Source organism: Bos grunniens, chromosome 11 (genome assembly GCF_055505025.1).
Source record: "Bos grunniens cultivar Pamir isolate PY7600 chromosome 11, Bosgru_T2T1.0, whole genome shotgun sequence".
Lineage (NCBI taxonomy): Eukaryota > Metazoa > Chordata > Mammalia > Artiodactyla > Bovidae > Bos > Bos grunniens.
In genome coordinates, this window is record NC_141175.1 from 21,473,327 (window position 1) to 21,499,087 (window position 25,761).

General features: G+C 44.4%; 1 protein-coding gene across 3 annotated transcripts in view; it reads right to left on the reverse strand.

The window, feature by feature from the left end:
• Positions 1-23,751, reverse strand: part of E2F6 (E2F transcription factor 6) — a 46,513-nt gene extending 22,762 nt beyond the window's left edge. Inside the window, exons 1-7 of one of the 3 annotated variants that reach the window (XM_086325628.1) lie at positions 23,342-23,751; positions 11,457-11,511; positions 8,783-8,923; positions 6,864-7,020; positions 5,801-5,914; positions 3,941-4,097; positions 1,433-3,431 (exon numbers count right to left, since the gene is read on the reverse strand). In XM_086325628.1, the coding sequence (XP_086181754.1) occupies positions 3,382-3,431; positions 3,941-4,097; positions 5,801-5,914; positions 6,864-6,944 (402 nt within the window). In that variant the 5' untranslated portion in view covers positions 6,945-7,020; positions 8,783-8,923; positions 11,457-11,511; positions 23,342-23,751 and the 3' untranslated portion in view covers positions 1,433-3,381. Of the gene's footprint in view, positions 1-1,432; positions 3,432-3,940; positions 4,098-5,800; positions 5,915-6,863; positions 7,021-8,782; positions 9,000-11,456; positions 11,512-23,341 lie in introns of those variants that run through there. The other 2 variants (XM_086325625.1, XM_086325627.1) reach the window with 2 other exon arrangements.
• Positions 23,752-25,761: the final 2,010 nt, after the last annotated feature.

Below are 25,761 nucleotides of genomic sequence, written 5' to 3' on the forward strand. Positions count from 1 at the left end.
CACTAGGTGGCAATCATTACACAAATTCATGTTCGACTCCCATGACTCTAATAGCCAACAAACAGATTTGACAGTTAAATTTTACTGCTCTGAAGCAACCCACAGCAATTGGGGGTGTGCCAAAGGTACAACACTGGTTTGGTGTGAGGCTGTTTTGAGTCTTTCACTCACTGACTTGTAGCAGAGACTGCTGTGTATGCTTAGCCTGCTAGGCTCCTCAGTCCATGAGATTTTCCAGGTAAGAATACTGGAGTGGGTGGTCATTTCCTCATCCAGGGGAATCTTCCCAACCCAGGGATCGAACCCTCATCTCCTGCATTACAGGCAGATTCTTTACCCACTGAGCCACCAGTGGAACCCCACAGCAGAGACTGCTAGTTGTCCCAAAGCATACTAGTTAGGATAGGCTCAATTATGTCACAGTAATAAATTATTAATAGCTCCAAACAAATTAAAATGATTTGACACATTTCATGCTGCATGCAGACTGCCAGGGCAATTCCATGCAGTCAGTCTCAGGGATCCAGGCTGACGGGGACCCCTGGATCTTAGAGCTGCATCACATACAACATATGGCTTTTCTGCATCACCTACAACATATGGCTTTCTGGGGCAGGAAGAGCTACTGCAGAATGATGTGTGGTCTTTTCACCACATCACTGCCTCCTAGTAGCTAACTGGCTAGAACTTCTCACGTGGTCTTACTAGGAGGCTGTCTTCCTGCCTGGATGGGAGAATCAGATCGTCATGTCCAACCACATCGTGTATCTATTCTTCTTTCTTCAACAGCAATAGAACTCTGTTAGCTGGACATGAGGCTGCAACTCCGTCAATGAAGATTCCACTTCTAAATCTAAGGGGCTATGTTGGGTGTAACCTGATGTGGGGTGTAGGAAGTGTCCTCAAGGAGAGGTGTACCCTTCTCTGTAGCAGGCAACAATGTTTGCTAACGTTTTACCCAACTGCCGAGCTTCTCAAACCCTGCTGCTGCTTTATCAACTAAGTTTATACAATATTCTCAACCCGGTGTTGTCACTTCAATTTTCACAGCATCTTCACCCAGATTAGATCCCAACTCAAGAAATCATGTTGTTTCATCAATAAGAAGTAACTCATCTATCAAACTTATTTTTTATAACAAATGTAACAATATGAAAAAAAATTGACATACTGCAAGAATTACCACAATGTGACACAGACATGAAATGAGCAAATGATTTTAGGAAAAGTGCTCATGGACTTGCTGGACACAGGGAGGCCAAACCTTCAGTTTTTAAAAATCACAGTATCGCAAAGCATAGTAAAATGAGGTATGCCCGCACACAGAGATGGGCAGTGCTGTTCAGGACAGAGTGGGGAGGAAGAGCCTGGAGGCCAGGTTTAACGATGTTTACTTTAACAGTTGTAAAAAGAAGAGACGAAACACCAGAAGTTGGAGTGAGGAAAAAGATTCATTTATGTAACGTCTATAATTTACAGAGGGCTTTCGTTTACATGATCTCACTTTACTCTCAGAATGATTTGCAAAGTAAAATACTGTCACATTTCACAAGTAAGGAGCTGCTACTTAGAAAAATGCTACCACCTGTGGCCATGCTGCCTTTGTGGGTTTTGGGGGCATCACCTTCTTTAGCTATTTTTTCCCTCCTCCTCTTTTTTTCTCTCTTGGGAAAGGCTTTTTCTTTGGTGAAAGTGTTAAGTTGCTCAGTTGAGTCCAACTCAGCAACCCCATGGAAATCTCCAGGCAAGAAACTGGGTGGGTACCTCCCCTTAAAATAAATGCTAATGGGCCTTTCCTCTTCTCCTGCCGGTACCCTCTCATTAGGTGGCCTCATCCACTCTCATGTTTAGCCATCACACGTAACTGACAGCTGCCAAATCTACAATGTAGAGCCTGGAATCCTCCGCAGAGCACTTGACCTGTACACACAACTTTCTGCCGCATGGCAAGGCCTGCAGAGGCAACCAGTAGGAACTGTGAGGAGGGAAGAGGCTGGTGTTCAGCTGAGGGACAGGACTGCAAAAGCCACTGGAGCTCGGAGGTATGAGAATCCTAAATACTCGGCATGATTTTCCAGCATGTTGATTTTTTATTCCTAAGCTCTTTTTTTCTACATGGTCCTAATCACACGTTGCTTCAATTCTTTGAAAGCGAGAAAAGTTTAAAATATCAATCTGAATGATATAAGAATCTTGTATGGTATGAGCCAAGTATTATCAGTCTAATTAAACCATTCACTCACTCACTCACTCGTTCAAACATTTATCGAGTGCTTTTCAATTGCCAGGAGTGGCGCAAGGCGCTGGGCTTAACAATGATTAAGACAAAGTCCCTCAAGGAGCTCACAGTCTAATGGTAAACTACTGAGTAAACTGAGGCACAGAGTGGTAATGACTTACCCGATGAGGTAGAAAGAGCGAGGTGCTCGGGAACGTCAGACTAGAGCTGGAGAGAGGGCAGGGGACCACTGACTCACTGTAAATAAACCCCGCTGGTTGAGAAGCAAGGCTGCGTACAGAAACATATTACAAAATCTTGCAAGAAAGGTTAAAATAGTTTTCAACTGTCACCATGACTGAATTAATTCATGTCTTGCACGGAATTCAGTCATGAGCTGATGGCATGTCTACACCTGTCCCCAAAGCTTGGGGCATGTCACCAGTCTGCTTGGACACAATGACTCTATAGAGAGCCTGAAGTCCAATTTTAGCACTGGGAAACCATACTGAAATACTTGCATTAAATCCACAAACTTTAACTGTACACACACATTTATGGTACTTCTACATGTAGAAGTTAGGGAAAAAACTCTCCTCTAATGCTCATTCAGAGGATTCTAATAAGTTATAGACAGACCACAGAAATTAGAGAATATGTCTGTTACTTTCACTATTTACATTATTTTGGCTGTACAAGGGTGAACACTCTCACTTAGATGTATTTCACAAGTGATCTAGACATTATACAAATATGTACAAAGACGTCACATCAGGTGCGTGCGCACACCCATTCATGCAGACATGAACCCGTGTAAGGCAACTTCTTTTGTGACGATACGCGATCCGCGCGGCAAAGGGCAGAGTCCACGAGGAGCTGTCCACCCTGCCTGCCTGTCTGTTTCAGTGACAGCTGTGTAATTCAGTAATTTCTGTAGGCAAGATGACGGCTTCACTGGCAGAAAAGCAGTGAATAATTATAAAAAGAGCTGTTTTCAAATGCAGAAACCGCCATTATCCAGGAATCTAAGGAGCAAAGTGCCTGGAGGCACTCCTGGCCTTGCAGCTACCAAGAATGAGGAACGGCAGGGATGATTTATTGCTCTGAGGATTTTCGTCCACATAGGAGTCCAAGACACTCAATGCATGGACCCTCAAACACCATCAGTTGCTCACTTCAAGCACTTCCTCACTTTGCTGTGGAGGACTTTCTTCTGAAAGATAACAAACACGGGAGAAATCTTCCTAAATGAAGGTCTCAAAGGCAGGCAGCTAAGAGAACATTCAAGATAAAATAGGAAGACCTCAGTCAAGAACCATATTCTTACGTGAGTGGCATAAGGCTAATGTTTCCAGTCTCACAAGGAGTAAACCAGGACTCAAGCATGAGCCTGAGGGCCTGGGTCAGAGGATCAGACAGCCTTCTCTACAGAGACCACACTCCGAAACCAACAACAATTCTAACTTTTCACAGATATCAAAATTACGTGGGATTTAACAACAGGGTTGTTAGCAACAGTAAGCAACTATAGTAAGAATTACCCTGTAATTTTTAACTCATGTTTTTGTAGCTAGGAAGAGTAAAAATATCTGTAAGGTCATAATATTCTTATGAATATTATTAATAAATATTCATATTCATAATATTCATTTGTAAAACTATAAACATTTAAAAACTCATTAGAATCTTAAATTTTCCTAATAACAAAATCAGCCTGTTCACCTTTCTCAGGTTGAGGGTGCTCCAAAGGCTTGCTTTTGGATGAAGAGGTCCCTACATTGTCTGAAGTTTTATTACTTGAGTGGGAACCCTGCTCCACTTCACATAAATAAACGTCAATGGGTCCTTTGGTGCTCCTGATATGTACTGTGATAGAATCCTAGCAAAAGACACAGAAAGCATTAAGAGGAATGAGAGGATTCATGAATTACATTTTTTCACTTATTACAACTGTGAAAGTTTCAAGGGACACTTTTGGAAATTCTCATCCAGGTAGTTTCTTCGCTGTCATATACTTGAGAATATTGTGTACTTGCTTAGCCTGAAGCACAGGAAGCACTCACTAGGAGCATCACCTGAAGTCACAACTTGAGTGTGGCTGGAATAAACAAAAGGTGTTCCTTAACTGTCCGTCATACACTGTCCAGTTAACAGCTGGGGTCTCACGTGGACTGTGGTCTTCTGGGGATAAAAGGCACGGTGGGTGAGAGCTGCTTCACTGAGGGGGGTTAAGTCCCCTATTGCAGTGAAGAGGACACGACTTCAGCACCGACGGGTCTATCGGGCCATCAGCACTCCATCTGTCCTAAGAATGGTCTCACTCCTTGGTTCTGATTCCACCCTGATCACGCATCTTCGACAAGTATCTTTCAACACAAACTTTCCTGCAAGCTGTGGACAGTATTTCCATACATATTAATTTTACTTTTCATTTTAAGTGTTTAATTTAGTGTCCTCCTCTATCTGTGAGTCTTTTATGAGTTTGGCTAGTGAGTTAATTCCCCAGAGCCCTGTTTGACACTGGATCTTAACACTGAGGCCAATTTTTAGCGATTCCTCTAAGAGGCCATGATCGTACGATGGCTAAGAACAGACTCTGAAGCCAGACTGTCTGGGTTTGAATTCTGCTTCTCTCACTTACTGTACGACGGTAAGAAAGTTTCTCTTTCTGTGCTTTAGACTTCTCATCTGTAAGAGGATAATAATCAAGACTACTGAGTTTGTTGTGTTACTCAAAACACATTAAGCACGTTAAAATGGGTGGAGTGCCTTGAGCTGAGCATCAGGGACGCAGCTCACATGCACACACTAGTCACTAAGCTCCCGGGGCTGCAACGACGCACAGCCCAAGCAGCTGGCTTGCCTCCCTCTGTTGTTCAGTCACACAGTGTGTCCAGTTCTTTGTGACCCATGGACTGCAGTCCACCAGGCTCCTCCGTCCATGGGGCTTTCCAGGCAAGAACACTGGAGTGGGGTGCCATTTTCTTCTCCAGAGGATCTTCCCAACACGGAGTGAACCCACATCTCCTGCACTGTAGGTGGATTCTTTACTGCTGAGCCAGCAGGGAAGCCCGTTTCCCTTTAAACCTTCGTAAGAATGGGGGTGAGAAGGCAATGGCACCCCACTCCAGTACTCTTGCCTGGAAAATCCCATAGACGGAAGAGCCCGGTGGGCTACAGTCCATGGGGTTGCTAAGAGTCGGACACGACTGAGCGACTTCACTTTCACTTTCACGCATTGGAGAAGGAAATGGCAACCCACTCCAGTGTTCTTGCCTGGAGAATCCCAGGGATGGGGGAGCCTGGTGGGCTGCCGTCTATGGGGTCGCACAGAGTCGGACACGACTGAGGCGACTTAGCAGCAGCAAGAACAGGGGTGGGGGTGGGGTGGAGAATTCTTGCTTGGAGAATCCCCACGTACAGATGAGCTTGGCAGGCTAAAGTCCATTAGGTGGCAAAGAGTCGGACATGACTTGAGCAACTAAGCACGTGCACACACACACACAAACATGCACACACACACACAAACATGCACGCATGATGTGCGTGCACGCACACACACACACAAGCAGGGCTACCTACCTCTTTGGGAGCTGGAACGTCCAATCTGGTTTCTGCCGGCGCTTTAACTGCAATTACGATCTGTTCATGGAAGGCTTGGATGCTGTGAATGTCTTGATACGTCACATATGCTAGTGTAAAAATCAGTTAAGGGTCTCTAAACAGAGGATGGAGATTAAAAAACTATTTCATATGTAATTCTTACTATTTCATCAACGATCCTTAGGATTTTATGAAGTGTTTTACAATATAACTCAAAAAAATTCCTTTACACTACTGTGATAGTGATGACACTTTCTGGAGAAAAAATAGTAATAAAGTCTGGGTGTTTAAAACAAAGACACCACACGAAGGTATTCAAACCTCCCTGTACTTTTCCCTATCATTGCTACATCTTATGAGAACCTCTAGGGAAAAAGTGTTTTGATGAGACTCTCCTAAAATGGAAGGGAGAAAGAATCTGTTGGTAGCAGAAACAACTTAGAACCAGTTTTTCAGGACTATCATGTACTTGTGGGGGTGCTCACATCCCAAACTCTTTTCCATCTCACTACCTGAATTTTTCTCATCTTTTATTGTATTGCTTGAAATTTTACCACTTACCTTATTTAAAGGGTTTCCCCAGCATTTTTTTTTCAACTCCACAGACCTTTTTGACTGAGTCCAGTGACAGCATTTACTTTCCTTCTAATAACTGTATTGTGCAAACAGGAGTTTTTGGCTGGTGTAGAACTTAAGTAAATTTGAAACGTGGACTAGCTCAGGATTGGTGACACCTCAGAAAGGTGCTACATGGGGAACACGACAGCAAAACTGTCTAGGAGACTTGGGAGGAGATCAGAGTCAAAGACAATCTCCCCCTCTGGTCCCAGAGACACTGACCTCAAGAGCATGGCCATCCAACTGTGTCAGGCTTGGTGGACTGGAAAGGCAGTTTCAGTATCATTTCTATGGCAGTTCATTCACTTCTAAAGGTCTGGTTTTGTATCTTAAATATATTAATTAAATTTCCAAGCTGAGCCTACTATTTAAAGTAATTGCTTTGGGAGATTTTTTTTTTTTTTAAGGTACAGATTAAAGGATATCTTTCATTTTCTTTGTCATCTGTTAACTCAAACAACTGCTGAGCACAATCCTTGATTAACTCATCCAGGGCATCTTCCATTGCTGATAAGTCAGATAGCTCCTCCTGCAGCTTCTTCTGTTGGGGCACTGCTCCAAAATTGCTAAGATCAGATCCTCTTTAAAAGAAAAAGATCACTATCAACAACATCTGGGAGATTACAAATTAATACAAGTTAGGTTACTGGAATGTCTCTATAAGTTTACACTGGTGTCTCCCACAACAACAGACAACAGGCAACAAACTCCACTCCTGTTCTCCTGTTGTTCTACACAACTATTACTTCTCGTTGGTTTTTGTCCCCATTTCTTTTCCGACACAGAGACTTTAAAAACAAAACCAACATTATAACCCTCTGGAAATCAGAAGTTCTACGGAAAGCTTACTGAAGTTCAATGAGCAGGGAACTGAGTTAGTAGCACCCAATTTCAGCCCAGCTCTACTTTCCACAGTATAACTTCTGACAAGTTCTTGTCCATTGGTATTTGTGCTCAGTTGTGTCTGACTCTTTTGCGACACTTTGGACTGAAGCCTGCCAGGCTCCTCTGTCTGTGGGATTTTCCAGGCAAAGATAGTGGAGTGCTATTTCCTCTTTTAGGGGATCTTCCTGACTCACAGATCGAATCAGCGCCTCCTGTGTCTTCTGCACTGCAGGTGGATTCTTTACCTATTGAGTCATGGGAGAAGCCTTTTGGCAAGTTATAGTCTTTAAACCCTTTAGTTTTTACACATGAAAAACAGCACATACTGGCCAAATGACAGTTCATCTGCTAAAATTCTGAGTCTTAATTTTTCCCTACAGTGCATATTTAATCTGGTTCTACCTGAATATAATATTTTTTCAAAGATTTATTTTATTACGGTCTGCCCCAATATGATGTGACGAGCAACTGCTGATACTCATTCTTTTCTTTGATCTTTATAGAAAATTAAGAGGGGAGAGGCTGTTACAATTTTACCTTTTGCTTGCTAGTTCTCAAATCTGATTCTAATTAATGATTTAGAACACAATCCAACATTAGCCCCTAGAATGTTAGTTATTATTCAGCAAACATGTTCAAATTAGAATTTGCATTTCTGTACTACTAAAAAAAGAACTTCCTTTTTGAACCCCTTTCCTCTAATAGCGAAGTTAACTACTGAGAATCATTTAATGATGTTTGGTGGTAGATTTTTCTTTTGCCTGCAAGGTATCTAGGTACTTATATGCTGGAAGTGTTTCTTACTGATTCAAAATACTTGTGCGTTGTTAAGTATAACAGCTCCCTTCCTTTGCGCGTGTGTGTGTGTCCCCCACACTTATCTATACATAATATCTACATTTATACCATAAGGTCTTCTTTTCCTGAAATCCTTCCTAATCATATGCTAAGTCCTTACCAACTGACTCTGAGATAGGCAGCCTCCTGAATTTTTTTTAACACTCAGGGAACTGTGTTTCCAAGCCTGACCTGCACCATAACCACTGGGGGTCGCGTTAAGAAGGCGGGCATCTGCGTTCTCCCAGAACTGAACTACAGCTCCTTGCGAGGAGGCCTCTCTGTGTTCACACTCTGGTGCAAGAACCAGTTTTACCACCTTAACTGATCTTCCCCCTGCTATCAGTGATCAATTGGAACTGAAGAAACTTTTTTTTTTTTTTTTAATTCCTACACAATCAGATGCCCACTTACCTTGAAAAGTGAAATTCCTAAAACTAAGCATGACTCCACTCAGCTTTTCCATAATATTGGGATGGTATTATATGGCTTTTAATTGGTACCAAGTAGGAAAAAAAAAACAAAAAACACTGATAGTATCTACTTTGTTTTAAGCACAGTATTGTCACTTATTGAGGAGGAAAAAAAAAAAAAAACATGAAAAGTTTGAAAACAACTCACATCCACCGAATATGGTTCTTAGACTTCTTTTCAACCAGGTCGATTCCATCTAAGACGTTGGTGATGTCATACACTCTTCGTTTTCGTACTCCCAGTTTCGTTGCAACCTTGTTTAAGTCAAGAATGCCCCCAGGAGCAGATCTGACAAGATCCATAAATTTTCGAGTTAAATAAACCAGTGATACATCAAAACGAGGTCTCTTCACTTTTAGTGCTTCTGGGAAACAAAACAAACACAATTCGTAAAATTTTAAATAGCATTTCTTTCTCAATTCATTAAAAAGACCATTTATTTCTTCTTGATCAATAACCAGAGACACCTACAGATATTCTACCCACTGACCAAATCATAGCTAATTTTTACAAAATCAACTTCTCAAAGTGGATGAAATATTAGCCTATTCCAGGTAAACAAAGGCTTTAGACTTAAAGGAGTATTTGAAATATGCAACCAGTTTCCACTGAGTATGTCAATCTGATCGGCATCATACCAGACATAAATGGTGAGCCTGCATCTGTATCCATACCACTCTCGGGAACAGGATTAGAAATGATTTAGAATCAAATTTCTCATTTGGTCCTCAAGTCAAGAAATTCTTTATGAAGCAAAGTTAGAGATTTAGCTTTAAAAAAATGTTTAAAATGTCCCTATACATGTCATAGTCTAAACCAACCTGATGAAATCTGGAAAGGGCTTAATCAGTCTTCTAATTAGCATGGTTAGGCTATACCTTGAGGGAAAGTGGTGTGACTATTTTTTAAAATATTCAGTATCCTATATTAACAGATAAACAAATGAATAGGGGAAAATCTCTTTAATTCCCTCATTTATTCATTACTATGGTTTTCCAGATACCCCCTGACACTATGCACACACTTTCACATGCTCACGTATATATGTAAATATATATAGTCTTAAAAAACGAGAATAGAAACATACCACTTTTTAACATATTGTTTTTTAATTCAGTATTATGAACATTCTGATGTGTCAACAAATTTATTTCAACTTTATTCTTTACGGCTGCACGTTTAACTGCACAGAATATTTGCTCAACTCGGCCCAATGCTGGAAATTCAAATTATTTCTAATTTTACTATTTTGCACAATACTTCAAGAAATCTCCTAGAAGCTAATTTTGCATGTGTCTTTGTTTCCTTTAGATAGGTTTCAAGATGTGGACTTGTTGAGTAAAAGCTTATTTTTAAATGCTGCCAAACCTGTTATTCAGGATGTGTGTTCTATCAGTTTTACAAAGTTTATAAGGGCCTCCTCTCTTGCCCTTGCCAGAACTGAATATTATCATTCTTTCCATCTTTCCCAGTTTGATACTAAAATAATAGTTCTTATGGTTTAGTGTGCAGAGGAAATAAATTCTACAAATAATTTAGTTGTCCTCCTGGTGTGGAATATGTGATTAAACTTTTTTTCCTACTTCACAGCACACCACAGAATGCTTCAAAGGACAGTCATCCTATCTTCAATCAGAAATGCTCTTCTTCAGAACCTCTATATTATATTCAACTTAAAGACCACTGGTGGTTACTCCAAGAAACAAAAGGACATATTTTATAATGTAAATGTCTTCTATGTGGAGACTACTCTTATACTTAAAGATTAAACAGGATTAATAGGAATTAAATTTTTTTTAAAAAAGTAGAAGATAGTCACCATTCTATAAGACCTTCCAAGATTACAAATGAGAAATTCTGACTTTTAAAAACATTTAAATCTGACTCTTGACCAAGGCAAGAGTTAACCTGTGTATAATTTATATAATTTAAATCCTATCTGCAGATTCAATCAACCCATCTGTTTGGCTAAGTGAAATCACCATCGTGTTTCTTTGGTAGAGAGACCCCATGGGCAGCAGGGAAGGCCTGGCAGAGACGACCAGCATGGGCAGCTGTGCCAGGGCAGCTTGTACAGGAAGCAGAACCTGACCCAGGGATAAGACTGCATGCTCAAATCTGAGCAGGAGGATGAATCCTGACTGGACAAGTTACTTAATCCCTCTGGGCCTCCGTTTACTCGTCTATTGAATAGGAATAATAATCCATAGCTTTACTTTGAAAGGTTGCTGTGATAATCCATGCAAAGAGCTGAATACAGGCCAGGCACTGCATGAGCTCGAGACATGAGTCTAAGTCATGGCATGGGGCAGACAAAGGAAACGCTTCCAGAGGAAAACTGGGGGCCACATATGGGTGGGACTGTGGGGGGTGCCAAGAAGAAATGAAGGCTGACGTTAAGATTCATACTGGGTGTCTAGGCACCGTCTATCCCGAGATTAGGACAGGAGTAGATGGAAGCGCACAAGGAACCACAGGAAACCAGGAGGGCAAAGACTGTCCTCACGTTTGTTGCCAAACCGCCTTCAGTTCCACTGATGACAATAACTGCTCTCATAGATCTCTGGGAAATATCCCTAACCACGGACCATTTAGAAAAAAAAGACATTTCCAAAGCAGTGAAGAATAAACTGGCATTTGTGCAGTTTTGTGTGCACGACACCCTACAACCTCAGGAGTTTTTGCTGAAATTCTAAGCTTAACATTTCAGTCTACAAATAGCACATTTTATTTAAGTTACTCATCAACTCAAGTACCTTTAACATAAATCACTGAAATCATAGAACAGCAAAACCTAAAACCTATTCAGGAATCAACTTACTTCTCATGGACACATACTGTACATTATCTTCTAAATTAATCCTTATTTTTGATGGCTGGAAAAGAGAAGATACAGAAATTTAACTTAGTAATTTAAATACAAGCAAACGAATAGCAAAAAAAAAAAAAAAAAGCAAATGAACATTTTACTGGATAACACAAAGGTTTGTCCTTTTTTTCACCCTGGGAAATAATTACGGTGTAAGGAAACCAGTCCTCCTCCTAAACTACATTTATGCCAACTGTCATCACATCTGACAGGGTTTACACACTTGAGTCTCTGAAACTGCACAGGCCTCCACAGGTATGCAAAGTGGAAGTCAAAGTCGCTCAGCTGTGTCCGACTCTGTGCGACCCCATGGACTATACAGTCCATGGAATTCTCCAGGCCAGAATGCTGGAGTGGGTAGCCTTTCCCTTCTCCAGGGTTTCTTCCCAACCCAGGGATGGAACCCAGGTCCCCCTCAGTGCAGGCAGATTCTTTACCAGCTGAGCCACAAGGGAAGCCCATAGCTACGGAAGCAGTAGTTAGAGAGATGGGGTAGGGAGAGAAAGGAAGGTTGGTGGCAGTAGAGGAGTACGAATACTGGAATTTATTACTACATGGACATTAATTTATTGACTGTATCAGGTACTGGGGATAAAGGGGAATTCAGAGGTGATTAGGACTCTGTCTCTGACTCTGGAAGGTGCGGGAGAGATCTACACCCAAACTAACAAACGCTCACCCTTTGCTAACTCACTGTTAAGTGGCTCCAGAGAAATGAGCTCACAAACTTTCATTTTCACAAGCAGCCATGCAGTCCCACGATAATTAATGTAAAAACAGCGTTATCTAATCATGGAAAATAATGCATGTAATGTAACTGGAAACTTCAGTATTAGATTAATAAAACACTTCTTATAAATCCCTGAGGCAACCACGAAATTAATATAACAGGAGCTCCACTGCCAATGCTCATCATTTTACTAGCTACCTGAAGGCTATGAAAGCTTACATAAACTTGTAACATTTGCAGTACATTTAAAAATTGTTTCTTGCAAAACATATATAAATCCTAACCATGAGACTAATAAAGAGAAACCCATATTAGCCTTTTGCTTAGAACAAAGTGTAATGATGTTCTGTGTCTCCAGACAGGCTGTGGGAGGGTTTAGTTTCTGTTTAAGTGAAAAAACTGCCCTCAATGGGGCCACAACAAAATTGGGGGAAGAGGATTTCATGAGCAGCTCTAAGACAATAGTCACCAGAACTCTGGGGTGTAGCCAGCAATTCTCAGGAGGGACCCCCAGCCAAGCCTTGGAAAACAAGCCAGATTTTGCAGAACCTGTGGGAGGTTGGGGAGAGAGGATAAATAATTCTTGGTGCAGGAAGTGACATGAATAAAGGTATGGAAATACAAACCACCTGGTACCTTTTGCAAGGCGGCCTGGCTGGCCAGTGTGAAATTGACTTCTCACTGAGGCTGGAAGGGTCTGCCAGCACCACGCTTGACACAGAGGATTATGAAAGTCATGCCCTGGAGTTTGGCCTTTAGGGTGTAACCAGTGCAGAAATGCCACAGATTTCTGAGCAAGACACGACATCCCTGGGCTCTTGGTTCAGAGATCCAAGTATGGTGGCAATACAGCAAAAAGACTGAGGAATGGGGAAGCCTGAAGGCGAGGTGAGCAGCTAAGTAGCTCTCTCCTTGCTGGTGTTACTATACAAGCCTTGGCACAATGGTTCCCTTATCATTCATGACAAGATGATGGCATCTGTCAGCAAGCTAACTTGATACGGAATAACTCCCCTGAAGCAGAATTCCACTGTAAAATTAACTTAGTTGCTGGAATTTAAACACCTGCAGGTACCCCTGCTGGGTGCAAAACCAGAATGGGGAGCCCATCCTGGGGCAGGGACTCTGCCTGGCTGGCTCTCAGCACAGTGCTGACAACAGTGACACACTGAAAGAAAGAAAAGTGAAGTTGCTCAGTCATGTCCCACTCTTTGCAACCCTATGGACTAGCCCACCAGGCTCCTCTGTCCATGGTGATTCTCCAGGCAAGAATACTGAAGTGGGTTGCCATTTCCTTCTCCAAGGGATCTTCCCAACCTAGGGATCAAACCCAGGTCTCCCACATTGCAGGCAGACTATTTACCCTCTGAGCCACCAGGGACACGTTGAAGGGCAGTCCTATTGAAGCCAAACTTCAGACCAGGGTGACCAAGTGTCACTGCTTTTTTTACATTCAACCCTTCTACTAAAAGACTATGAAACAGAGTTGAACTATTGATGCAAGATTCTTAAAAGAAAAAAAAATCCATCCTCATCACAGGGACCTGAAACACCCATCAACAGACACCCTAAGTTGCTGCTGCTGAGTCACTTCAGTCGTGTCCGACTCTGTGCAACCCCACAGACAGCAGCCCACCAGGCTCCCCCGCCTCTGGGATTCTCCAGGCAAGAACACTGGAGCGGGCTACCATTTCCTTCTCCAGTGCATGAAAGTGAAAAGTGAAAGTGAAGTCACTCAGTGTCCGACCCCTAAGTTGCTACACTACTTCAATCACTATAGTGTCACAATCAACCCTGAGAATGAACATGGACGGGATTAACAGAGCAGCAGCCCTAGGGGTCGTGCTGCAGATGAGACTTCTGTTCTTGGTTCAGAGCGGCAGGGCCCAGGCCCCCACTTGGACTGCCTCCCTATCTGCTCTCCACATGTGCCCCACGGGCGCCTTTCCTGCTCCAGACCCCTCCCTCTGGTCTCCTTATCTAGAAGGCTGCTATTCATGGCTTGGCACGGGGATGGTGGTACCTCAATTAGTAACATGAGAACGTATGACTTTCTTTCCCCCACATTCTTTGCTATAAACCACACATTGGGTATACTTAGATCTGTGGGGAAAACAACATCCATTCATTTTGGTACCCCCCCCCCGACCCCCCGCAACCAAACAAAAAAACCCTCTCTCTTTATTTTGGAGGACTCACGATAGTATCATGGCCTCTCAAGGGCAGACCTCCCAAGTAAAGATCGTGTAAATCCTACAGACCTACAATTCAGGAGATTTCCAATGTGTCAACAGCAATGACACATTCATCTCATTTATACTCAAGTTCGTGGCTTAAGATGGGGTTCAGGACCACCAGGACTTCTCAGGTGCAGGGAGACTCTTCCCTCATCTGTAACACAGTGTAGGGACAGACCTCTATTAGAGCCCACTTTCCAAGCTACTGTGAAGCTCAAACGACCAATTCTGTAAACTGTAAAAATCCCAAGAAAGCATACACACACACTCACAGAAGTCGCTCAGTCGTGTCCGACTCTTTGCGACCCCATGGATTGTAGCCCACCAGGTTCCTCGGTCCATGGGATTTTCCAGGTATGAATACTGGAGTGGGTTGCCGTTTCCTTCTCCAAGAAAGCATAAGGGACTATTATTATTGTTGTCCTGTTTGAACCAGAACAGTTCTTGGTACATTCAGGCACTTGGTAAACATCTGTTAAACTAATGAATGGAAGAGTGAACAGGACCTTGTCACGCATGATGTCAACTGATAAACAACAATGTGTATTTACAGACACAGGGACCCCGGGAAAAGACGCCCTCTTGGATACCCCATCCGTAAGGATCACTGAGACTAGAAGGCCTCATGTTCTGCTTTCAGTACAAATTTATCACCTGGAGAGACTCAGTCTGACAATCCTGGTGAGCCTTTCCAGCTATGCTAACTCTGGTGAACCACATTCGACAGACAGGTGAGGAGCTTTCCCTTGTCTCACAGGCCTAAAGATCTGGAGGAACTATATTTGAGGTTATACTTAACGAGCTACACCGAAGGAGCCTGAATTCCTACCTTATTCTGAGCATAAAATCTGGTATTTTGAGGGTCAAATTATCCCAGATTCGGCCAATGGGAACCTTTTCAAAGCGGCTCCTGCACAGGACACATCTTTTACCTTCTCGGCATCTCGAGGATGGCAGTCCTCAGAGGAACACCCTCAAACTGCTATGGCACTAGATGCTGCTGCTTCTAGTGCTGACAACCCACCCCCGGGGGCACTGCCAACATTTCTGTTCCTTCAAGGAGTCTCCCTGAGAGGCTATGCTAAGGCATTTCCTTGAGGACCTGCCCACGGACAGCCTGCTCTGCTCAGTAGCATATGACTCTGTGACCCCCCAGACTGTAGCCTGCGCGTCTCTGTCCATGGGACTTCCCAGGCAAGCATACTGGAGTGGGTTGCCATTTCCTCCTCCAGGAGATCTTCCCGACCCAGGGATCCAACCCGCGTCTCCTGCATTGGCAGGATTCCTTACTGCTGAGCCAGCAGAGGAACCCAAAGGAGAGCCTGGTAGCAGCCAAACCTCAAGACTGGGCTTCCTAAAAAAGCTTGCGGTTCAAACACTCAAACTGCTCTCCTCCCTTGCTCGGGTCTATTGGTCTGCTTCCATCTTGGCAGAGCCTTCACCTGAAACCACAGAGGCTGTCAAATATTCAAACTGCCCCTCCCACTTGTTCGGGGCTATTAGTCTGTCTCCATCCTGAAACCACGGAGGCTGCACTCAGCGCACACAACTCTCTAGGAACCAGCAGCTCCTGGTGGGCAGGTCAGCACGTCCCAAGTCATTTCACTGATGCTCCAAGTTCCCACATCTCAAAACCTACACTTTGCAATTTGAGATCTCAAAGGAGAAAGAAATAAAAGATGAGTTTTAGGGGCTAAAATCTTAAACACTGCTTATAAATTGGTTAAAAATGTCTCTATACAGAGATGCTCGCTTATCCTGAACCAGCCTGCTTGGGGGAGTAATATCCCTTTAAGAGCTCTGCAGACACATACCTTTTTCCAGCGATCTGCTTTCTAGTCATACATGCAAGTTTTCCTAATTTTTCAATGTGTAGACTAAATTCTATCTCTAATCATATTGTGCCTTCATAAAATTCCAGTTTTCAAGCCATTTACCCCTGGAGGGAACATCAAATACTCAGCTGTACACATAACTATTTTTTTGCATAGCATTTAATAATACATAGTCTACTAAATACTTCTAGTCATCATCCAGTTTTTCTAAAAAATGCTGAGAGAGGTGTTGAAATCACCATTTCACAGCCAGGAAAATAAACATTCATGCATTCAAACATTTAGAGAGTACCTACTTCATTCACTTAACAGCTATTTACCAAAATAGCTTTTTTGTTTTCGCAAGAAGCCCCAGATATGCTGGGGATGTACCAATGAAAGGCCAGAGCTGCTGCCCAGGGCTAGAAGTGCCCCCATGCTGAGGAAGGGGTATGCAGGAGGCTCACAGGAGTGCCCAGCCCAGAGGCTGGGTCAGCAAGGCTGCCCACAAATGACCTGTAATGGGAACCACGGGTGGTAATAAGGGAAAGTGTGCTCTGAAGAAAAAATTTCTTACAGGTGGAAGTGCAGAGATACAGACGTCCTGAAGAATATAGACATATGGAAAATTCAGCAACCATAAGCAGTTCAGCAAAGATAAACTCAGGAGTCTGATGACATTAAGAAGTTGCTCCTCTATGATGAGAGCTGCTGGGAACCATGACAGATTCTTTAAGCCAAATGACGTGATTGGAAATACACTTTAAAAAGACCATTATGGTTAGTTACTATGTGGAGAATATATAGAAAAATCAGGGACAAGATGAGAAGCAGGAAAACTAGTTGAGAAGATAGCAATTCGAAAGGCAGACGACAGCTATAAGTGGCAAGTACTGGTGATTAATTTCTATTAGACAGGATGGAGGGGGTCCATTTGGAAAAGGTAAAGATGACGTGTAGGATACCCGCTAGGTATTTGTTGCAATATGAGATCGAGAGTTGTTGCTTAAGTATGACAATGAATTCCACTTCAGGTATATGAGTCTGAAATCTACGTAGAGGTGTGTAGTAGACAATTGGAAAGCTCTGAGCCAATTTACAGATTTGGGAGTCACGACATGGTAACCAAAACTACCAGAGTGGATTGTTGTTTAGTCGCTAAGTTGTGTCCCACTTTTGTGACCCCATGGATTGTAGCCCGTCAGCCTCCTCTGCCCATGGGATTTCCCAGGCAAGAATACTGGAGTAGGTTGCCATTTCCTTCTCCAGGGGATCTTCCCTACCCAGGGGACTGAATCTGTGTCTCCTGCACTAGCAGGCAGATTCTTCACCACTGAGCCATCAGAGAAGCCCTACCAGAGTGGATAAGATTATCTGAAACTTCAAGGGATACGTGTATCTTCTGATATTAAATGCAAAATAAAGTGCTTTTTTCCAAATAAGAGTTCAGAGCTTTTATCAAATTCTAAAATAAGAAGAAGAAAGCCTATGACAAACCTAGACAGCATATTAAAAAGCAGAGACATTACTTTCCCGACAAAGGCCCGTCTAGTCAAAGGTATGGTTTTTCCAGTAGTCATGTATGGATGTGAGAGTTGGACCATAAAGAAAGCTGAGTGCCGAAGAACTGATGCATTGGAACTGTGGTGTTGGAGAAGACTCTTGAGAGTCCCTTGGACTGCAAGGAGACCCAACCAGTCAATCCTAAAGAAAATCAGGCCTGAATATTCATTGGAAGGGCTGAAGATGAAGCTGAAGTGCTAATACTTTGGCCACCTGATGCAAAGAACGGACTCAGTGGAAAAGATTCTGATGCAGATTGAAGGCAGGAGGACAAGGGGATGACAGAGAATGAGATGGTTGGGTGGCATCACTGACTTGATGGACATGAGTTTGAGCAAGCTCCAGGAGTTGGTGATGGACAGAGCAGCCTGGTGTGCTGCAGTTCACGGTGGCAGAGAGTCAGACACAACTAAGCTGAACTAAAAAGAATAAGACCACCAGTACAAATAGTAACAGAAGTCACAAGAGTGCTGAATGACATCCCATATTAAGAAACTGTGGAGAAGGCTGAAGAGCCAAGTAAGACCAACATGGAAGGGATGGGAAAAGGAAGAGTTTACAAAAGAGAACACGAGAGGCCAGAGAGGCAGACAGAGTGCTGAGAGTATGTGCCCAAGGGGACATCAATGGTGAGTTTCCAACAGAGTGAGTGGTCCATCGTGTTAAAACCACATCCGCTGGACCTGACAAGGTTGCTGGGGATCTTGGTTAGGACAGTCCTGGAGTTGTGCATAGGGCTGAGGTCCCCCAGCAGCAGGTCAAGGTGGTAATGAGATGTGAGCAAGAAAACCCAGAGTGCAAACAACTTTTTCAAAGAGTTTGGCTGTGAAGGGGAAGTGATATAGTAGGCGGAAAGGCATAAAGGATTAAAGGAGGGATCTCTCAAAATGGAAATGGGATTTAGGACATGGTTGGGTCAGGAAGACCCAATGGAGAAGGGATAGGCTACCCACTCCAGTATTCTTGGGCTTCCCTTGTGGCTCAGCTGGTAAAGAATCCGCCTGCAATGCAGGAGACCTGGGTTTGATCCCTGGTTTGGGAAGAACCCCTGGAGAAGGGAACGGCTACCCACTCCACTACTCTGACCTGGAGAATTTCGTGGTCTGTATAGTCCATGGGGGTTGCACCAGCGACTTTTCACTTCACTTAAGTAGTTGAGAATTTACCACCTGGAATTGGACACTGGGAGGTTCAACCCAGGCTTTTCTACTTACTAACCACAGAAAAACCACTTAACATCTCCAAGTATATCTTGGCAACTGTCAAACAAGAATAATCCCTTAGGACTGCTGTGCAGAATTAAATGAGATGGCACTCATCAACTATTCTGGAGCACTGAGTCCTCCTTGTGTCTGGATAATCTGACTTCGGGAAATGTTTATTTACTAGTAATGGGAAGAAACCAGCAGAGAGGTCGAGAATGCGGGAAGAAATGGGAACTGACGGGTTCCTTCCATGGAAAAGTCCTGATAATCAAGGAGAATACATGGCATGCAGTCCAGAGCAACAGAAGAATTCAATGTTTCACAGGGAGTCTTACTCTCCCTTGCGTTTTCGGTGTCAAACAGGATGCAAGACCACAACCTGTTGAATGAGGGGGGCAGAGATACCCCACGCCCAAGGTAAGAGAAACCCAAGTAAGATGGTAGGTGTTGCAAGAGGGCATCAGAGGGCAAACACACTGAAACCATACTCACAGAAAACTAGTCAGTCTAATCACACTAGGACTACAGCCTTGTCTAACTCAATGAAACTAAGCCATGCCCGTGAGGCAACCCAAGACGGGCGGGTCATGGTGGAGAGATCTGACAGAATGTGGTCCACTGGAGAAGGGAATGGCAAACCACTTCAGTATTCTTGCCTTGAGAACCCCATGAACAGTATGAAAAGGCAAAATGATAGGATACTGAAAGAGAAACTCCCCAGGCCAGTAGGTGCCCAATATGCTACTGGAGATGAGTGGAGAAATAACTCCAGAAAGAATGAAGGGATGGAGCCAAAGCAAAAAGAATACCCAACTGTGGATGTGACTGGTGATAGAAGCAAGGTCTGATGCTGTAAAGAGCAATATTGCATAGGAACCTGGAATGTCAGGTCCATAAATCAAGGCAAATTGGAAGTCATCAAACAAGAGATGGCAAGAGTGAATGTCGACATTCTAGGAATCAGCGAACTGAAATGGACTGGAATGGGTGAATTTAACTCAGATGACCATTATATCTACTACTGCAGGCAGGAATCCCTCAGAAGAAATGGAGTGGCCATCATGGTCAACAAAAGAGTCCAAAATGCAGTACTTGGATGCAATCTCAAAAATGACAGAATGATCTGTTTGTTTCCAAGGCAAACCATTCAATATCACAGTAATCCAAGTCTATGCCCCAACCAGTAACGCTGAAGAAGCTGAAGTTGAACGGTTCTATGAGACCTACAAGACCTTTTAGAACTAACACCCAAAAAAGATGTCCTTTTCATTACAGGGGACTGGAATGCACAAGTAGAAAGTCAAGAAACACCTGAAGTAACAGGCAAATTTGGCCTTGGAATACGGAATGAAGCAGGGCAAAGACTAATAGAGTTTTGCCAAGAAAATGCACTGGTCTTAACAAACACCCTCTTCCAACAACACAAGAGAAGACTCTATACATGGACATCACCAGATGGTCAACACCGAAATCAGATTGATTATATTCTTTGCAGCCAAAGATGGAGAAGCTCTATACAGTCAGCAAAAACAAGACGAGGAGCTGACTGCGGCTCAGACCATGAACTCCTTATTGACAAATTTAGACTTAAATTGAAGAAAGTAGGGAAAACCACTAGACCATTCAGGTATGACCAAAGTCAAATCCCTTATGATTATACAGTGGAGTGAGAAATAGATTTAAGGGCCTAGATCTGATAGATAGAGTCCCTGATGAACTATGGAATGAGGTTCGTGACATTGTACAGGAGACAGGGATCAAGACCATTCCCATAGAAAAGAAATGCAAAAAAGCAAAATGGCTGTCTGGGGAGGCTTACAAACAGCTGTGAAAAGAAGAGAAGCGAAAAGCAAAGGAGAAAAGGAAAGATATAAGCATCTGAATGCAGAGTTCCAAAGAATAGCAAGAAGAGATAAGAAAGCCTTCCTCAGCGATCAATGCAAAGAAATAGAGGAAAACAACAGAATGGGAAAGACTAGGGATCTCTTCAAGAAAATCAGAGATACCAAAGGAACATTTCATGCAAAGATGAGCTCGATAAAGGACAGTAATGGTATGGACCTAACAGAAGCAGAAGATATTAAGAAGAGATAGCAAGAATACACAGAAGAACTGTACAAAAAAGATCTTCATGACCCAGATAATCACGATGGTGTGATCACTGACCTAGAGCCAAACATCCTGGAATGTGAAGTCAAGTGGGCCTTGGAAAGCATCACTACGAACAAAGCTAGTGGAGGTGATGGAATTCCAGTTGAGCTGTTCCAAATCCTGAAAGATGATGCTGTGAAAGTGCTGCACTCAATATGCCAGCAAATTTGGAAAACTCAGCAGTGGCCACAGGACTGGAAAAGGTCAGTTTTCATTCCAATCCCAAAGAAAGGCAATGCCAAAGAATGCTCAGACCACCCCACAATTGCACTCATCTCACACACTAGTAAAGTAATGCTCAAAATTCTCCAAGCCAGGCTTCAGCAATATGTGAACCGTGAACTTCCTGATGTTCAAGCTGGTTTTAGAAAAGGCAGAGGAACCAGAAGTCAAATTGCCAACATCCGCTGGATCATGGAAAAAGCAAGAGAGTTCCAGAAAAATATCTACTTCTACTTTATTGACTATGCCAAAGCCTTTGACTGTGTGGATCATAATAAACTGTGGAAAATTCTGAAAGAGATGGGAATACCAGACCACCTGATGTACCTCTTGAGAAATTTGTATGCAGGTCAGGAAGCAACAGTTAGAGCTGGACATGGAACAACAGACTGGTTCCAAACAGGAAAAGGAGTTCGTCAAGGCTGTATATTGTCACCCTGTTTATTTAACTTATATGCAGAGTATATCATGAGAAACGCTGGATTGGAAGAAACACAAGCTGGAATCAAGATTGCCGGGAGAAATATCAATAATCTCAGATATGCAGATGACACCACCCTTATGGCAGAAGTGAAGAGGAACTCAAAAGCCTCTTGATGAAAGTGAAAGTGGAGAGTGAAAAAGTTGGCTTAAAGCTCAATATTCAGAAAACGAAGATCATGGCATCCGGTCCCACCACTTCATGGGAAATAGATGGAGAAACAGTGTCAGACTTTATTTTTCTGGGCTCCAAAATCACTACAGATGGTGACTGCAGCCATGAAATTAAAAGACGTTTACTCCTTGGAAGGAAAGTTATGACCAACCTAGATAGCATATTCGAAAGCAGAGACATTACTTTGCCAACAAAGGTCCGTCTAGTCAAGGCTATGGTTTTTCCTGTGGTCAGTATGGATGTGAGAGTTGGACTGTGAAGAAGGCTGAGTGCCAAAGAATTGATGCTTTTGAACCATGGTGTTGGAGAAGACTCTTGAGAGTCCCTTGGACTGCAAGGAGATCCAACCAGTCCATTCTGAAGGAGATCAGCCCTAGGATTTCTTTGGAAGGAATGATGCTAAAGCTGAAACTCCAATACTTTGGCCACCTCATGTGAAGAGTTGACTCACTGGAAAAGACTCTGATGCTGGGAGGGATTGGGGGCAGGAGGAGAAGGGGAGGACAGAGGATGAGATGGCTGCATGGCATCACTGACTCGATGGACGTGAGTCTGAGTGAACTCCGGGAGTTGGTGATGGACAGGGAGGCCTGGCGTGCTGCGATTCATGGGGTCGCAAAGAATCGGACACAACTGAACGACTGATCTGATCTGATCTGATCTGTGGGGTGGGATGTGTGGACACGGTTTTAAGCGGCTGCAGCTAAGTAGGAGCGTGGGAGAGGAGGCTGCAGAGAACACGAAAAGAAAGCTTGCAGGGACCCACTGAGATAAAGAAGGGTGAGCATGCCAGTGTCGGGCAAAGCTGTGCAATTTTCTCCAACACTGTTCTGTGGCCCGAAGGAAAGATGGAGAGCTGTGGGGTGGGACCTATGAGGTGTGGACAAGGTTTTAAGCGGCTACAACTCAGTAGGAGACGGTTAGAGGAGGCCGCAGAGAAACCTAAAAAGAGCTTGCAGAGATCCACCGAGATAAAGATGGAAGAGCGTGCCAGTGTCAGGCAAAGCTGTACAATTTTCTCCAACACTGCTCTGTGGCCCGAAGGAAAGATCGAGGAGGCTGACAACGTTATTTTGGAACACATGTAAAGGATAATGCAAAGGGTTTCAGCGGACGACGATGGCTCTGGTTCAGAGGATGTGACAGGCTGTGCGAGAAGCCGGGAGCCCGAGGGAGCAGCCCCGGGGCCACCCTGGGGCCCGGAGACCGCCCCCCCCCCCACGCACGCCGTTCCCCGCCGCCCACCCCGGGGGGGCTTACCAGCAGGCCCTCCACGTTGATGGGGTCGCGGCAGCGGCGGCGCACCGTCTCCTCTGCCGGGTCCACGAGCAGGCTGGGCAGCTTTCGCGCCGGCCGCTGCTGACTCATGCTGCCCGGCCAGTCGCTCCTCGCCTCGCACCCCCGAGAGCTCTCCCGCCTTCTCCCGCTCGGCTCGGGCGACGCCCCCCCCACAACACAACACGCCGGGTCCCGGGGGGTAGGCGGGCGGGAGGGGAAAAGGGGGCGCCGTCAAGCACGAACCGGGCCCCTGGCCGGCTCAGAGGCGCCGCCTAACTAGACCCGCTGGCGGACCAGACGCGACCCCGGGACGTAGGACGCGGGCGGGCTACAGAGCACCGTGACCCGCGCAACTCAGGACGCCAATCCCGCCATCTTCCCGCATGCGCAGTGCGCCACCGCCCCCCCAGTGCGCATGCGCGCCGCTGCCGCCGCCGCCGCCGCCGCCGCCACCTGATCATTCCCCACGAGCGGCGCGCGGCCCCCAGCCGGGCGGAACGAGGGGGAGCCCGGGAAATCCCGGAGGGCGGAGTCCGCGGAGAGGACGACACCGCGAGAGGAAGATACGGCGCCGGAGGTCCAGACGGAGGGGTCGGGGCGGGAGGGACCCAGACCGCTGGGACAACTGGCTTGTGCCCCTCGGAGTTCTTGACACTAACCACACTAATAACTGAACGTTCTCAGCGCGCAGGGAGTTAATTTACATCTCAGGCACTTGCCCACTGCTGATGCTTTTTCGTCAGTGTTGGTCACCGAACCGTCGTGGAATTATTTACTGATGTGCGTCTTTTTTTTTTTTCCTTCTCCTTCTTTCTTCCTTCCAAATGAAAATTTGAGAAATAAATGATTCCCTATGGTGTTAGAGATCGTGGTGGACACAGGAGTTGCTCCTTTGAATTTGGCACTATCTCCGATTCCAGTGGAGGAGACAGATAAAGGAAATGTTTAAAGCTAGAAGAATTGATGCTTTTGAACTGTGGTGTTAGAGAAGACTCTTGAGTCCCTTGGACTGCCTTAGCCAACAAAGGCCCGTCTAGTCAAAGCTATGGTTTTTCCAGTAGTCATGCATGGATGTGAGAGTTGGACTATAAAGAAAGCTGAGCGCCGAAGAACTGATGCTTTTAAACTGTTGTGTTGGAGAAGACTTGAGAGTCCCTTGGACTGCAAAAAGAGATCCAACCAGTCCATCCTAAAGGAAATCAGTCCTGAATATTCACTGGAAGGACTGATGCTGAAGCTGAAATTCCAATACTTTATTGGAATTTGATTCGAAGAACCGACTCATTGGAAAAGACCCAGATGCTGGGAAAGATTGAAGGCAGGAGGAGAAGGGGATGACAGAGGATGAGATGGTTGGATGGCATCACCGACTCAATGGACATGAGTATGAGTAAACTCTGGGAGTTGGTGATGGACAGGGAGGCCTGGCGTGCTGCAGTCCATGGGGTCGCAAAGAGTGGACAGGACTGAGCGGCTGAACTGAACTGAAAGCTGGAGCCACTTTGCTCTATAGCGGTAATTAATACAATGTTATTTCCCAGGTAGCACTAGTGGTAAAGAATCCGCCTGAGGAGTCAGGAGACTCAGGTTTAATCCCTGGGTCGGGGAGATCCCCTGGAGGAGGGCATGCAACCCACTCCAGTATTCTTGCTTGGAGAATCCCATAGTCAAAGGAGCCTGGTGAGCTACAGTCCATAGGGTCATAAAGAGTTAGAGATGACTGAAGTGACTTTGCACACATGCATGTAAATTAACTCAACTTCCATTACAAAAAGAAAAAGTGTTTCAATAAGAAAACTTAGTGAGTGAGTGAGTGAAGTCGCTCAGTCGTGTCCGACTCTGCGACCCCATGGACTGTAGCCACAAGAAAACGTACATGTGCCACAAATCCAGGAAGCAGGTAATAAAAAGTGGAGTTAAAATGCCTATATAAATAATAAAACCGGAGCCAGACGATGTGTTTTCTGATCCTGGCTCCCCATGCTTAGAAGTTTACAAGACCTGAAACAAGCTGTTTAATCAGTCCCTGCCTCAGCTTCCTTATTTGTTGAATGGGATTAATGACTACTTACCTCCTAAAATTGTTGTAAGGATTAAATGAATTAATGAATGTAGCCTACTTAGAACTGGGAATAGCTAGGATTTGATACAAAAAGGCATTTGTTGTTGTGTCGTGGTCGAGTTGTGTCTGACTCTTTGGCAACGCCTTGGGCTGTAGCCCACCAGGCTCGTCTGTCCATGGGATTCTTTAGGCAAGAATACTGGAGTGGGTTGCCTTTTCCTTCTGCAGGGGATCTTCCTGACCCAGGGATCAAACCTAAGTCTCCTGCATTGGCAGGCAGATTCTTTACCATCTGAGCCAAAGGCAGCCTAAGGTGGGGCAGGAAGGCTTCCAGAGGAAG